The sequence below is a fragment of the Erinaceus europaeus genome, chromosome 7 (genome assembly GCF_950295315.1).
Source record: "Erinaceus europaeus chromosome 7, mEriEur2.1, whole genome shotgun sequence".
NCBI lineage: Eukaryota > Metazoa > Chordata > Mammalia > Eulipotyphla > Erinaceidae > Erinaceus > Erinaceus europaeus.
Genome location: NC_080168.1, coordinates 89,290,628 through 89,303,443, shown reverse-complemented (window position 1 = coordinate 89,303,443; position 12,816 = coordinate 89,290,628). Strand labels below are relative to the sequence as shown.

At 36.7% G+C, this 12,816-nt stretch overlaps 1 protein-coding gene across 1 annotated transcript in view; it reads right to left on the bottom strand.

The window, feature by feature from the left end:
* Positions 1-631: 631 nt before the first annotated feature.
* The window catches only part of CAPS2 (calcyphosine 2), a 55,383-nt gene continuing 43,198 nt past the window's right edge, over positions 632-12,816 (bottom strand). Inside the window, exons 15-17 of the mRNA XM_060193517.1 lie at positions 10,500-10,619; positions 6,474-6,570; positions 632-3,646 (exon numbers count right to left, since the gene is read on the bottom strand). Coding sequence (XP_060049500.1) covers positions 3,471-3,646; positions 6,474-6,570; positions 10,500-10,619 — 393 coding nt within the window. The 3' untranslated portion in view covers positions 632-3,470. The remainder of the gene's footprint in view (positions 3,647-6,473; positions 6,571-10,499; positions 10,620-12,816) is intronic.

The window sequence follows — 12,816 nt, the reverse complement described above, 5'->3', positions numbered from 1 at the left end:
TTGCTAACCAGAGGAAGTGGCGACAATATTTCCTGGGCAAGATTTAGCCAACTCAACTCGTTATTACAAGTGGACAACAAAAAGTCATTATCCTAATATACAGGTGACCTCAAAATAACCTAGGGCTCTAACAAGACATTATTTTCATGAGCAAAAGACCTATGTTGTGGACTAGGGAGATAGCACAGGACTCTTATGCCTGAAGGCCCAGGCACTGTCTGGCACTGTCATACAGAAAAGCTCAGTAGTATTCTTATCTCTCTCTCTCTCTCTCTCTCTCTCTCTCTCACACACACACACACACACACACACACATATATATATTTAAATAGATGGATAAAACCTGTCAAGCAATTTAACTAGTCATCAGATGTTGATTAAGTACTGGGGAAATGAAATTAATATAGTAGCCCCTATGTAATGAGGCCTTGCTGATAAAATGCTAAGGGAACCCATGTCTGTGCATTCTTTACTAGGGAAATTTCAGGTCCCTCTACTTGCAGTGAGCACCAGTTAGCACATTCACACTGTTGATACCACAGCATTTTAACCCAAAATACCATTTATATAGTCAATGCTAAAGTACTGTAATGCGAAAGTGTTTGAATGCCAACAATGACCAAAACAACTGTTGCTCAATAAATCACATTTACCAGGTCAACAAATACTGATTTAACACGTACCACAGATCAGACAGTGTAATTAACAGCAGGGTTATAAAGCTACATAAGATGCTTTCTATCTTCAAGGAGCTTACAATCTAGTAGGAAGAATGAGAGCAGAGTAATTATTATAGTATAAAGTGATAAATACTGGATTTAGGGAACCAAGGGGCCAACATAACGCCAAAAAAGGCAACTCACACTCAAAAAATTGTCTTAAAAATTTGTCTTGTTTAAATTTTCCCAAAAAGGTGGTTTTAAGGTAGCATTAGAAACCCAGAACAGTCTATTTTAGGTACATTCCAAGGAGCCCATGACTCTACTAATCTTTTCCTGAGCCTGGCAGGCTAAAGGTATTGTCTGGGGAGATGGTGTCAGAGTTGGAAATAGGACTAGAAAGTTGAATCAGAGAAGAGAGTAGCTCCCATATATGGGAAAAGTACATAAATACCATTAACCGTAAACCCCCTTGGTCTGATCTGGTGCCCACATTCAGCACAGGAATCTGTGCAATCTCTGCATCCCTGTCCTAGCTTTGTCCAAAATGGAGACCTCAGATCTCATCTGCTGTATTCTTACTTTTAGGTACCTGATTATTAAACAATTTGTTCTGCTTTATATCTTAATGCTTTTCAGTTACCAAGTCACAGATGTGCTATCTGGGGCAGATGACCTCATCAGTGTGTCCTAGAATCCCACCTCCCCAGACCCTACCCCACTAGGGAAAGATAGAAAAAGGCTGGGGGTTTGGATCGACTTGTCAATGCCCATATGCAGCAGAGAAGCAACTACAAAAGCCAGGCCTTCCACCTTCTCTACCCCCTGAAGATCTTTGGTCTATAGTCCCAGAGGGATAAAGAATCGAGAAGCTTCCAATGGAAGAGATGAGATATGGAACCCTGGTGGTGGGAGAATTGTGTGGAATTGTACGTCTTATCCTGTGATTTTTGTCAGTCATTATTAAGTCAATAAATAAAAAGAAAAAAAGAAAGAAAGTCAGGAAAAATTAATATCTCTAAATGTACAAGTGGAGCATGAGAGGATAAGGTGGACAGAATAATGTTTATGCAAAGAGACGATGCCTGCGGCTCCAAAATCTCAAGTTCAATTTCTAGACCACCATAAGCCAGAGCTGAACAGTAAGTGGTCTGGTAAAATCAAAACAAAACACAAAAAACTAAGTGAAGCATGAAAAGTGCTGAGAGCTTAAGCAAAGGGATAGCATTGAGAATGAAAACAGTGAAAGGGACAAATACAAAAGTAAGAAACCAAATCTTGATTTTCTGAATCTTGAGCAATTGTGTTAACAGTGCTACACAATAAGAATGAATGACCGACTCAATGATCAATTCAACAGTGACTACAATATAGAGCTTTAATTCTCTATTATATGAAATCATTTCAATAATTAAGCTTTCATTAGAGGTCTGTATAACTATAAAGTAAAAGTAGAAAATTATGCCAGAAATTTCTCATTATCAGTTGTAAATTTATCTCTGTCAACCCACTGAATGAATTCTCACTTCGCTTGCCTGACTTGTGATATAGAATGAAAATTAGTTCCTTTTACTACTTTATCTTTTTACAAAGACTAATCTTTCTTATTTAATGTAAATATTTTATTTTAATGAGAGAGATACAGAAAGATAAACATACAGAAAAAGAGACCAGAGCACTGATTAGCTTTGGCTTATGATGGTGCTGGGGATTGAACCTGGACCTCAGAAGCTCAGGTGTGAAAGTCTTTTGCATAACTATTATGCTATCTTCCCCAAGATCCTTTTATGTCTTTAAACATGATCAATATAAATGTTTGTTCGTGCTGGTCAAACCAAAAATGATTCCAATTTATCATATTACATACAAATTATAATATCACAAATACTTGCATTAGGCATAGTCAGTTGTATGTAATTATTTCCTGAATTTAGCAAAAGACTACATAGACTGACTAAAAATTTAAAGAAATTATAAAATGAGTTTTAAAGTAGTATTAAAATTATTAATTATTCTAAGTGATTCTCACTTCTCACTGTCTAGTCACTCCTAGTTGCCCCATCACGCAAATGTTTATTCATTAATATTAACTAGAAATATAGCTGAAAATTCCTAAATAACCCTCATTTTCTAGTCAAATGTTACTTTTTCCTATAGTCTATCAAAACTTATAATGTAATAGAAAAAGTAAAATCATTATATATATACAGAACTATGTGCATATTGATTTTATAGTATATACTGAATTATACTGCTTATAGTGTAGGTACAAGTACCTCACTACAGCTTGGTACGATATTGATGCTCTCACGCAATCTAATACAGATGTAATTTTCCTAGGAAAGTTAATAACAAACAACCCTCTAAAACAGGGGTGGGGAAGTCATGTCTGTAGACCATATGAGGCCTGAAAAATCATTTGTACTGACTCTGCCAAGGCAACTGAAGCTTTTTTCATAACATTAAATGCTAATTTTTAAGTTGATATTGTAGTATGGCCCATAGATGATGTTCTAAATACGCAAATGGCCCTGTTCAAGGTAAGGAAATATTCAAAAAGATCTTTATAAACTATGACAAAAGAGTACTTATACCTACACCTGAACACATGACCTCTGTCCCACAACTACCCTTCTGAATATCTCTTCAGTTTTATTTTTAGGAAAAACACAGGCTAGAAGAAACTCTAAAAAGTATATTCCAGTGTTTGATTATACTTTATATTCATTTCTCTTTAAAAACTACAGTTTACATTAAATGAATCTTTCCTTTTAAATCATATGCTTCTAATAATGCATTTAAAAAAAAAAACTAAATCCCCCAGGGAATACGTAAGATGTTAACAAAATCTTTATCGTCTACTATCCCTATACTTAGGCCTTCATAGTAATCTTCAAATTCACCATATGACACTTCATCTGACTTGCTGCAGACATCTTTTAATGTTTCTAGAAAGGATGACTGGATTTCTTCCTCTGTTGATTGACCTGTAAAATAGTACTGACTATGAACTAAAGACCAAGAAAATAACAGTGACCAATCAAGTACATAACCAACATAGGAAATCATTCAAACAACTTGAAATCTACATTAAACTACCTTCCAATTTATTTAAACACTATCTTGTATAGAGTTTAATGATGATGGCTTTAATATATATCTAAGGTATTCTTTGAAGCTTCTGACAGGGTCTATCCTATACATACTAGCAAAATAATAGTTTTGTGGATATTCATACATTTCTTAATATATTAGAGAAAGTAGCTTTGTTATCGTTATTTGTGAGAAAGGAAGAAAAGCAAATTTAAGTTTTTGTAGGCTGTTAACAAATGTGTTGAAAGGTATCCCTACACCAGGTATTAGCCTTTTTAATGCCTCAGTTACTTATAACTTAAGCTAGAAAAAAATTACTTGAAGCACAAGATCCAGACCTATGAAAATCTTTGCTGGAAGAACTTTCACTTGATTGAATTATTCTGTTTTTATCTCTGACATTAAGTAGGTTACTTCCACAGGGTTATATTAAATATGATTAATTTTAATCCTATAAGAAGATGCAATATAAAATGTCATACATAAAGGAATGTAATTTTTATTTACTGAGAGAATATTAAATATCTGATTTATTGTTTTAGATTTTCATTGGATTATTTAATCCAGAAACAGAATAATGAGCTATGAAAAATAGCTTTGATTATATTTTGTATGCTTTTCCCCTTTATTTGGGGGTGATTAATGGTTTACAGTCAACACTAAAATGCAGTAGTTGTTACATATGTAACATTTCTCAGTTTTCCACATAACACGCTAGCCACCCCACCTAAGTCTTCCTCCACCATCATGTTCCAGGACTTGAACATTACCCTCCTCCCCCAACCCCAGAGTCCTTTACTTTGGTGCAATGCAACAAATCCAGTCCAAGTTCTACTTTGTGTTTTCCCTTCTACTCTTATTTTTCAACTTCCATAAGTGGGATCATCCCATATTCATCCTTCTTTTTCTGGCTTAAGCTTTGAGTATATTATGACCAGTTAGAGAGAAGATGCTATCCCAGTTAAACATTATTTCCTTAGAAGGATTTCACTTACCATCCCAAAAGCAGGTACTACTCTGCAACAGAACTCATTTCACCATTTTGTCATGAAATCCATCCCCTAGCCTTCTACACTTCTACACTGATCTACTCCCAAAAGATGAATGGAAGTGTCCAAAGATAGTCTGATAATATCCAAATAAACGGGGGGGCGGGCAGGTGGGCCAGTTGAGCACACAAGTGACCATGAGTAGGGACATGGGTTAGAGCCCCTCTCCCCATCTGCAGGGGGGAACTTAACAAGCAATAAAGCCGGTCTATAGGTCTCTCCCTATCTATCTATCTATCTATCTATCTATCTATCTATCTATATCTATCTATCTCCTCTCCTTCCTAAATTCCTCTCCATCCTATCAAATAAAAACTAGAAAGAAAAATAATAGAGAATAAATGGCTACCAGGAGTGGTGGATTTGTAGTGTCAGCATTGAGTCCCAGAGATAACCCTGATGGCAATTAATAAAAAAAAAAAAAATTAAAAAATCCAAATAAACACAGTACTATATATAAAGGCAAAAAAAATAGTCTATGTAACTTTCTATGTCATTTTAAAAGCCATGCTAACTAAAATCCATGACAACAAAGCTATCCCTTGGACGCTGTGCAAACCACAGTGGTGACTATTGCAGAGGACAAGAGCACAAAACTTTGGTGGAGGGTATGGTGACTCACATAACACCACGTGTGGGTGTAAAATTATATCCCAGAAATCTTGTGATTTTATAAAACACTAATAAAAATTGAAAAAAAGTCATACTAACTATATAATGAGTTGTTCTAGTCAAAGTATTAATTAATTAACAACCTATTGTAATTTAAATAGCAAGCTTAAATTGTCTAACTTTAATTGTCAAACAGAGCAGGTAAAATTAGAGTAAGAGTAAAGCATTTTTCAAAAGCTAGAGGTTCTCTAATAGACTTAGTAATTTAGTATAAGGTAGTAATTTAGAAGGGAGTAAGCCTGCTTTGTCATGTGCGTGTCTCAGGTTTGAGTCCCACCACCAACACACGGCAGAAGTTTTGGTGTTGTGGTTTCTTTCTTGTTTTCCCTCTGTCTCTTTGTGTCTCTTTGGAAAAGTTGGCCTGGAGTAGTGAAGTCCACTGTCAACAACAAGAAATAATAATTTCTTATTTAGGTGACAACAACAATCTTGTAAATTATTCTTCCCCTAATAAAGAGCCATAATAAGGGCCTGGGAGATATGCAAAAGGTGTGTGTGTGTGTGTGTGTGTGTGTGTGTGTGTGTGTGTGTGTGTGTGTCCCTCATTAAAATAAAACAAAGAAGATATTTTTAAAAAAGAGACTTAGTAATAATAACAACAGTGGTTTAGAAAGTATTGAGGCAGGTTTAGTGATAGAGCTCCCCCTTGTACGTGGTTCTGGGTTCAATCCTGGAAACCACATGGGAAGAGCCATGACAACTTGACAGCTTCATGAATGATAGACCAGCACTTTCCCCTACTTCTCTCTCCATATCTATATCTATCTCTCTCACTGTATCTCTGGCGTTCATTCCAAAAATAAAAGCTGAGCTGAGAAGTGGCTCAATGTTAATGCACATGTGTGAGACACTGGGTTTGCTCTCCAGCACCACATTAAAACAACGGCTCATGAATGTCACTCCTTAATGGCCTTAGGTCCACACTGTTAAGTCAGTACAGTTAAAAGATGATACTTTTACTAACATTTTAGAATAAGAGTGCATCTTGACTCATTATTACCTGAAATTACATGAGGATGATTCTTTGCACAATAACATCTTCTTATATCTAAAATAGGCACACTGCCAGTTTTATTGAAATCCAGTTTCATAAAGACCTAAGAAGAGAGAGATGTTATTTCCTTCTATGAAGTCATTAGATATGAGAACTACACTTTTCTAATTTGCAGTAGGGGTTATTTCTGAGCATGAAATTATCCTGCTTAAAAGTACTAAGCTAGTATATGAAGGAAGCAGCATGAACAGAGGTAGAAAGAGATTAGAGCAAGTTATTGTGTAACCTATCCTCAAGCATTAATCCTACAAATTCCTAGCACTCTGTCCTTGAGGAATTAAGTTAAACTCTCTATCCCTTTCTCCCTGTCTATAATAAAGAGCAGATAAAAGGCTTCACAGGTAATTTCTAGCCCTAGAATTCACATGTAACTGATAAATCAAAATAAACTATAAGGACTATTTTGATTCAATAAATAAACTTGCAAATATTCAAAGTGAAATCCTTTTAAAGTGAGGTCTTCTATTCTGTATCTCAAAAGTAAACATTATCTTTTGAAATACTAGTTGTTTGTCTAAAGAATACCACCCAGAACATGCCTTATCTATTCTGAAATACTAGTTGCTTTATTGTCTAATTCAATGCAACCCTGACCCCACGATATCATAAAATATTATAAACCATTTTCTTAGAACGAGGAATCTGAACACAAAGACATATGACCTGCCCATCATTCCACATCTGCAAGAAGAGTCAACACTAGAATTTATTTAGCTCACAGAAATATGGTCCATGTTGTGGGCTGAACTAAAAGGTATGTGTTGATATCTCAACTCCCAACACCTCAGAGTCTGACTGTTCTTGTGACAGAGTCTATAAAGAGGACATGAAGTTAAAAACTGAACTGTTACTGTGGATTCTAAGGCAATATGACTGGTGTCTTATAGAAAAAGATGGGACATAGGCAACACAGATTGAGAAATGAATGTGTGAGTAAAAAAGGGAAGATAACCATCATGGATGTGCCAAGGATAGAAGCCTGAGGAGAAGGGTGAAACTTGCCATCACCTTGCCTTTGGACTTCAAGCCTCCAGAGTCGTTAAACAATATATTTCTGCTGTTTAAGTCACCCAGTCTGTCTTCATCTGGTATGACAGTACTAACAAACTAATATTCTCCAGTATTTTATATAATTCAACTTTGCTTTTTTACTTCCAGTAGCAAAGTTTGTGGAAAGAGAAAGCCCTCCATTTTTTATTACTGACATTGAAACCTATCACCAGAAAACATGAAATATAACTAAAAACAAATTCATAAATATTATGTGGTAAAGTTATTTAACTTAAAGTTTATTGTATTTTAAGTCAGTAATGATATTTTGGTATTTTTCAATTTGAAATTCATACCTGATGTGATTGTTCCTGTTTGTTCACGCTGAAAGGTTTCGCTATATTAGCTTCCTATGCATTGTACACCAGGTACATTTACAAAAGAAAATGGGAACTACATTGCTCAAAAGCATGTTCCAAAAACTGTTGCCAGAATCCAAATAATATGTGGTTTACTGTAAAACTCAGGGCTCATGCTTGTAATATTAATTTAGTATAGTCATTATAATGTTCATTTTAATATTTACTATTCTCATTACAAAAAACAGAAATATTTTTAGTCAACACTCTAAGATACAAACACTGAGCCTTCCTTGAAATTTAGACAGTCACATTGCTAAGGACTTCACATATGTTGTCTCATTCAATCTTTATACAAATTCTATGAGTAAGAAACTGGGACTCAATGACATTTGCCCAACTTGGACACCATCTCCCCAGACAATACCTTTAGCCCATCTTCATGCTAGCTGTCAAGCTCAGGCAAAAATTAGTAAAGTCATGGGCCCCTTGGAATATACCAAAAATAGATCTACTAGCTTTTTCCAAAATGGAGACCCTAAATCTCATCGGCTATAGTCTTACCTTTAGATTCCTGATGATTTAAGGGTTTGTAATATCTTATGCTTTATATCTTAATAGATTTTTCAGCCATCAGGTTCCAGATGCTACCAGGATGCCAACCGGACTTCACAGATGATCTCACCAATGTGCCCTGGAGCCCCACCTCCCCAGAGCCCTGCCCCACTAGGGAAAGATAGAGGTAGGCTGAGAGTATGGATTAACCTGCCAACATCCATGTCCAGCAGAGAAGCAATTCCAGAAGCCAGACCTTCCACCTTTTGAACCCCATAATTATCCTGGGTCCATACTCCCAGAGGGGTAAAAATAAGGAAACTTCCAATGGAGGGGATGAGATACGGAACTCTCGTGATGGGAATTGTATGGAGTTAAACCACTCTTGTCCTACAATCTTGTCAATCATTATCAAATAAAAAAAAAAAAAACAGGGCCCATGAGATAGGGCACATGTACACAAGTATCCATAAATCAGGGGGAAATATATACCTTAAAATAAAAATGTGCAATGGTCAACAGTGACTCAATAAGTGCAGCAAGCAAGTAAAAAGGCCTAAAAGGACACCAGAAAGACTTAATCAAATATTTTATACTTAGACCTAGGTACCTTCCTCACCTACTTCCTATCCATCACTCTAACTCTAACCCTACCAGATAAAGTAAGGTCTACAAAAGCTGGATAAGAGCAAGAGACTGCCACACTCTAAAGATGGCCCTTTTGGTCACTATCAGGCCACCCCATCATTGGGAGCCCTAGTAAAGGAATCCTGAGATTCCCACATAGATATGATGACCTCTAACAGATCCCTCTCTTTATCATCACTGGTCAGCTCTATCAGGAACATCATAAACCGTCTTGTGGGCCTCTATAGGAAGGACCTTGCCCTCAATGTAGAGCAATGGTAGAAACTGCACCACTCTCCGAAGGGAAGCTGGGTCAACATACTCTGCCACTCCAGGAAGACTGGTCCTGAAATGAGTGCAGCCTAGAGTGTTCCTAGCTGCCACCATGAAATGCAAGCTCAGACCAACAGGAATGCAGAGGTTACACAACTTTCTATGCTAAATAGGGATAAACATGGTCAGATCAATGGGGTTTACAGTTAACAGTATTTGCATACTTTCCCCATATTTGGGAACTACTCTCTGCCCTGATCTGGCTTTCTACTCCTATTCCCAACTCTGACATCATCTTCCCAGATAATACTTTCAGCCCCCCTGCATGTTATCTGTGAGGCTTATGCAAAAATTAGTAAAGTCATGGAACCCTTGGAATATACCTAAAATAGACTTCCTAACTTTATCTAACATAAAGACCCCAGGTCTTATCTGCTATATTCTTACCTTTAGGTTCCTGATTATTAAACAATTTGTTCTACCTTATATATTAATGCTTTTCAGTCACCATGCTTTTCAGTCATCAGTTGCAGGTGCCACCATGATGCCAACCTGACTTCTCTGGGCAGAAGACCTCACTAATGTGACCCAGAAACCCACTTCCCCAGACCCCTGCTGCACTAGGGAAAGAGAAAAACAGGGTGGGGGAATGGATCAAACTGCCAACACCCATGTCCAGTGGAGAAGCAATTACAGAAGCCAGACCTCCCACCTTCTGCACCCCATAATGATCCTGGGTCCATAATCCCAGAGGGATAAATATTGAATACCCTTCCAATGGAGGGGAGGGTATATGTAACTATGTTGGTGGGAACTGTATGGAATTGTACCCTTCTTATCCCACAATCTTATTGATCATTATTGAATCACTAATAAAAAAAGAAAAAGAAATAATAATGCATGTAATTATGTAGCTATCAATCTGTGGAACCAGCACTCTATTAACCTAGTAATGTATGAACCAACATTCAATTCCAGAGTTTATTTTCCTTTTAAATTTACTTATTTTGCTTTACTGGACATATCTGTATGTGTATATGTCTGTACCTTAGTACACCTAAATACAGGTAAAGCTATTTTAAAATATTTCAAAGGTAATTCACTAAGTTTTTAAACAGTGAACACAAAAACTTATTAAACCATTTGAAAGACTACTTAGCAGAGTTACCTTTCGAACATAAGAGTTCCTGTATTCATTCATTTCACCAATAATGGCACGCTTGAATTCTCCATAATCAACCTTCCCATTGTCATTGTCACTTAGTATTAGCCACAAAGACTCAAAATCCTAGTAGTAATCACACAAAGAAAAGACCACTGTCAACACTTTCAGGTTATATAGGTCCAGAGCAATAATAATATTAATATTTAATTATATCTTTTTTTTTTAACCAGAGTCCACTCAGCTCTGGTTTATGGTGGTGTGGGGGATTGAACCTGGGGCTTTGGAGCTTCAGGCATGAGAGTCTCTTTGCATAACCATTATGCTATCTACCCTCACTTAATTATATCTTTTATAGCCTTAGGCAAAGTAGCAAACTTAGTAAGAAAATTCTAAAGTTGTATATAAATCCAATCAAAGGCACTAAGAAAGCTATTTAAAGAAAATCTGGTAGACATTTCTATAGCCATTTAAGACTAGCAATAAATCACAAAATATCTTTTTCCCAAGTTAATTTTTATTTCACAGGGGGTGGGGGGGGTGTCCAGAGGGAAACTGTTACACACAGGATTGGGGATCTAACAAGATCCTCAGGCATGCAAGTTCCATGCTCTACCAGTTGAGCTCAAAATACCTTTTAAAGTTTAGTTCATTTCTAAGCAAAAAGTAAAACAAAAAATTATTTATTTGGCTTTGAGTATTTAATTATTTTTTAATCTATCCTATCTATGACAATTAAAATGTCACTTCAGGTCACACAATGTCTCCAACAACATTAGAACCAATCATTGTTTTTCTGTTTGTCATCTTGCTGGAAAGTACATCAACTTTGAATGACTCTACTATTATTTCCTAACTGGCCCCTGAAAGGTATCATTTTGAACACATCCATAAATAAATAAATAATAAATAATAGGGGCCAGGTGGTGGTGCTCCTGGTTAAGCATACACATTAAAATGTGCATGGACCTAGGCTCAAGTTCCTGGTTCCCACCTCTAGGGCTGCAAGGTGTCTCTCTGTCTCTCCTCCCTTATCAATTTCTTTCTGTCTCTATCCAGTAACAAATAAATAGACACAAATAACTAATTATGTTTGAGCAAATCCCTCATGCTAGTGTGTTCATTTTACCGTTATCACCCATTCCTTGGCAAATGCAGTACTTAATAGACTATTTTACTCACAGAGTTCCTAACAACAAAGAAATTAAAGCCTGGAATTCAAGTAACTGCGTCTTCAGTATTTCAGTCAAATCACAAGTTTTAGAGTGTAAATAAAGCATTTAGCAAGGTGGACTGACATATAATGGCTACACAAAAATAAAAAGTCCTTTTCTATTTCCTCCTGTTCCAAATAAAACATAGGAAGGACCAGCAAGCTAGTTCACATGGGAGGGTGCCTGCCCTGCCACGCATGTGACCCATTTTAGAGCCAAACTCCTAGTGCACTGGAGAAGCTTTGGCGCTGTGGTGTCTTTCTCTCTCCCTCTGTCCTTTTGGCTCAGTCTCTCTGTTTCTGAACAAGCCAGCCTGAGCAGTGAAGCCTGGCAATGAGAGAAAAAGATAGATAGATAGATAGATAGATAGATAGACAGACAGACAGACAGATGCACAGTTCTTACTTAACATATGTTCTTTCCTTCCAGTAACTCTCTTTCTTTGGTTTTTGTCTGTCATAACGCACATGAAACAAACTTTTACGTGTCTATAAAATGAACTTTCAAGTGCGAAAATAATTCTGACCTTGAAAAGCCTAAGTGGCATGGCTAGGAGAAGATGAATTTGCATATCATCTTCCCTCTCCAGCCCTATATCCTGGCTTAGAGGTTTTTCCCATGTGTTCTGAGAACATTCCATATTTAATATATACCATGTGTTTTATAATTATTTTTCCTTTGATTATAAAGACTCAGAAAGTTCAGAGTGTTTCTTCAGAGTTAAGAACAATGCATGAGGGTCAGAGAGATAGTTCACCCAGTAGACTGCACACTTTACCATGTACATGGCTTGGGTTTGAGCCTCTGGCACCACATGAGAGCAACATGCACAGAGAAAGTTTCCTAAGTAGTAAAGCAGTGCTGTGGTGTCTCCTCTCTCTGTTTCTCTCTGAGTTTGAAAGAAAAAGAAGAGTCCACCAGAATTGGCAGAATTACGTTGGGTCATTAACATCTAGTAAATACTCAATGCTGGGCTCAATGCTGAAATTTTAAATTCAATAGGGCCTGTTGCCTAGTAGCCTGACACTGAAAATAGAACATAAAGAAAAAGAAGACAACTGGGGAGGGGGGCTCAGCAGGTTAGGCGCACATGGTGCAAAGCCCAAGGG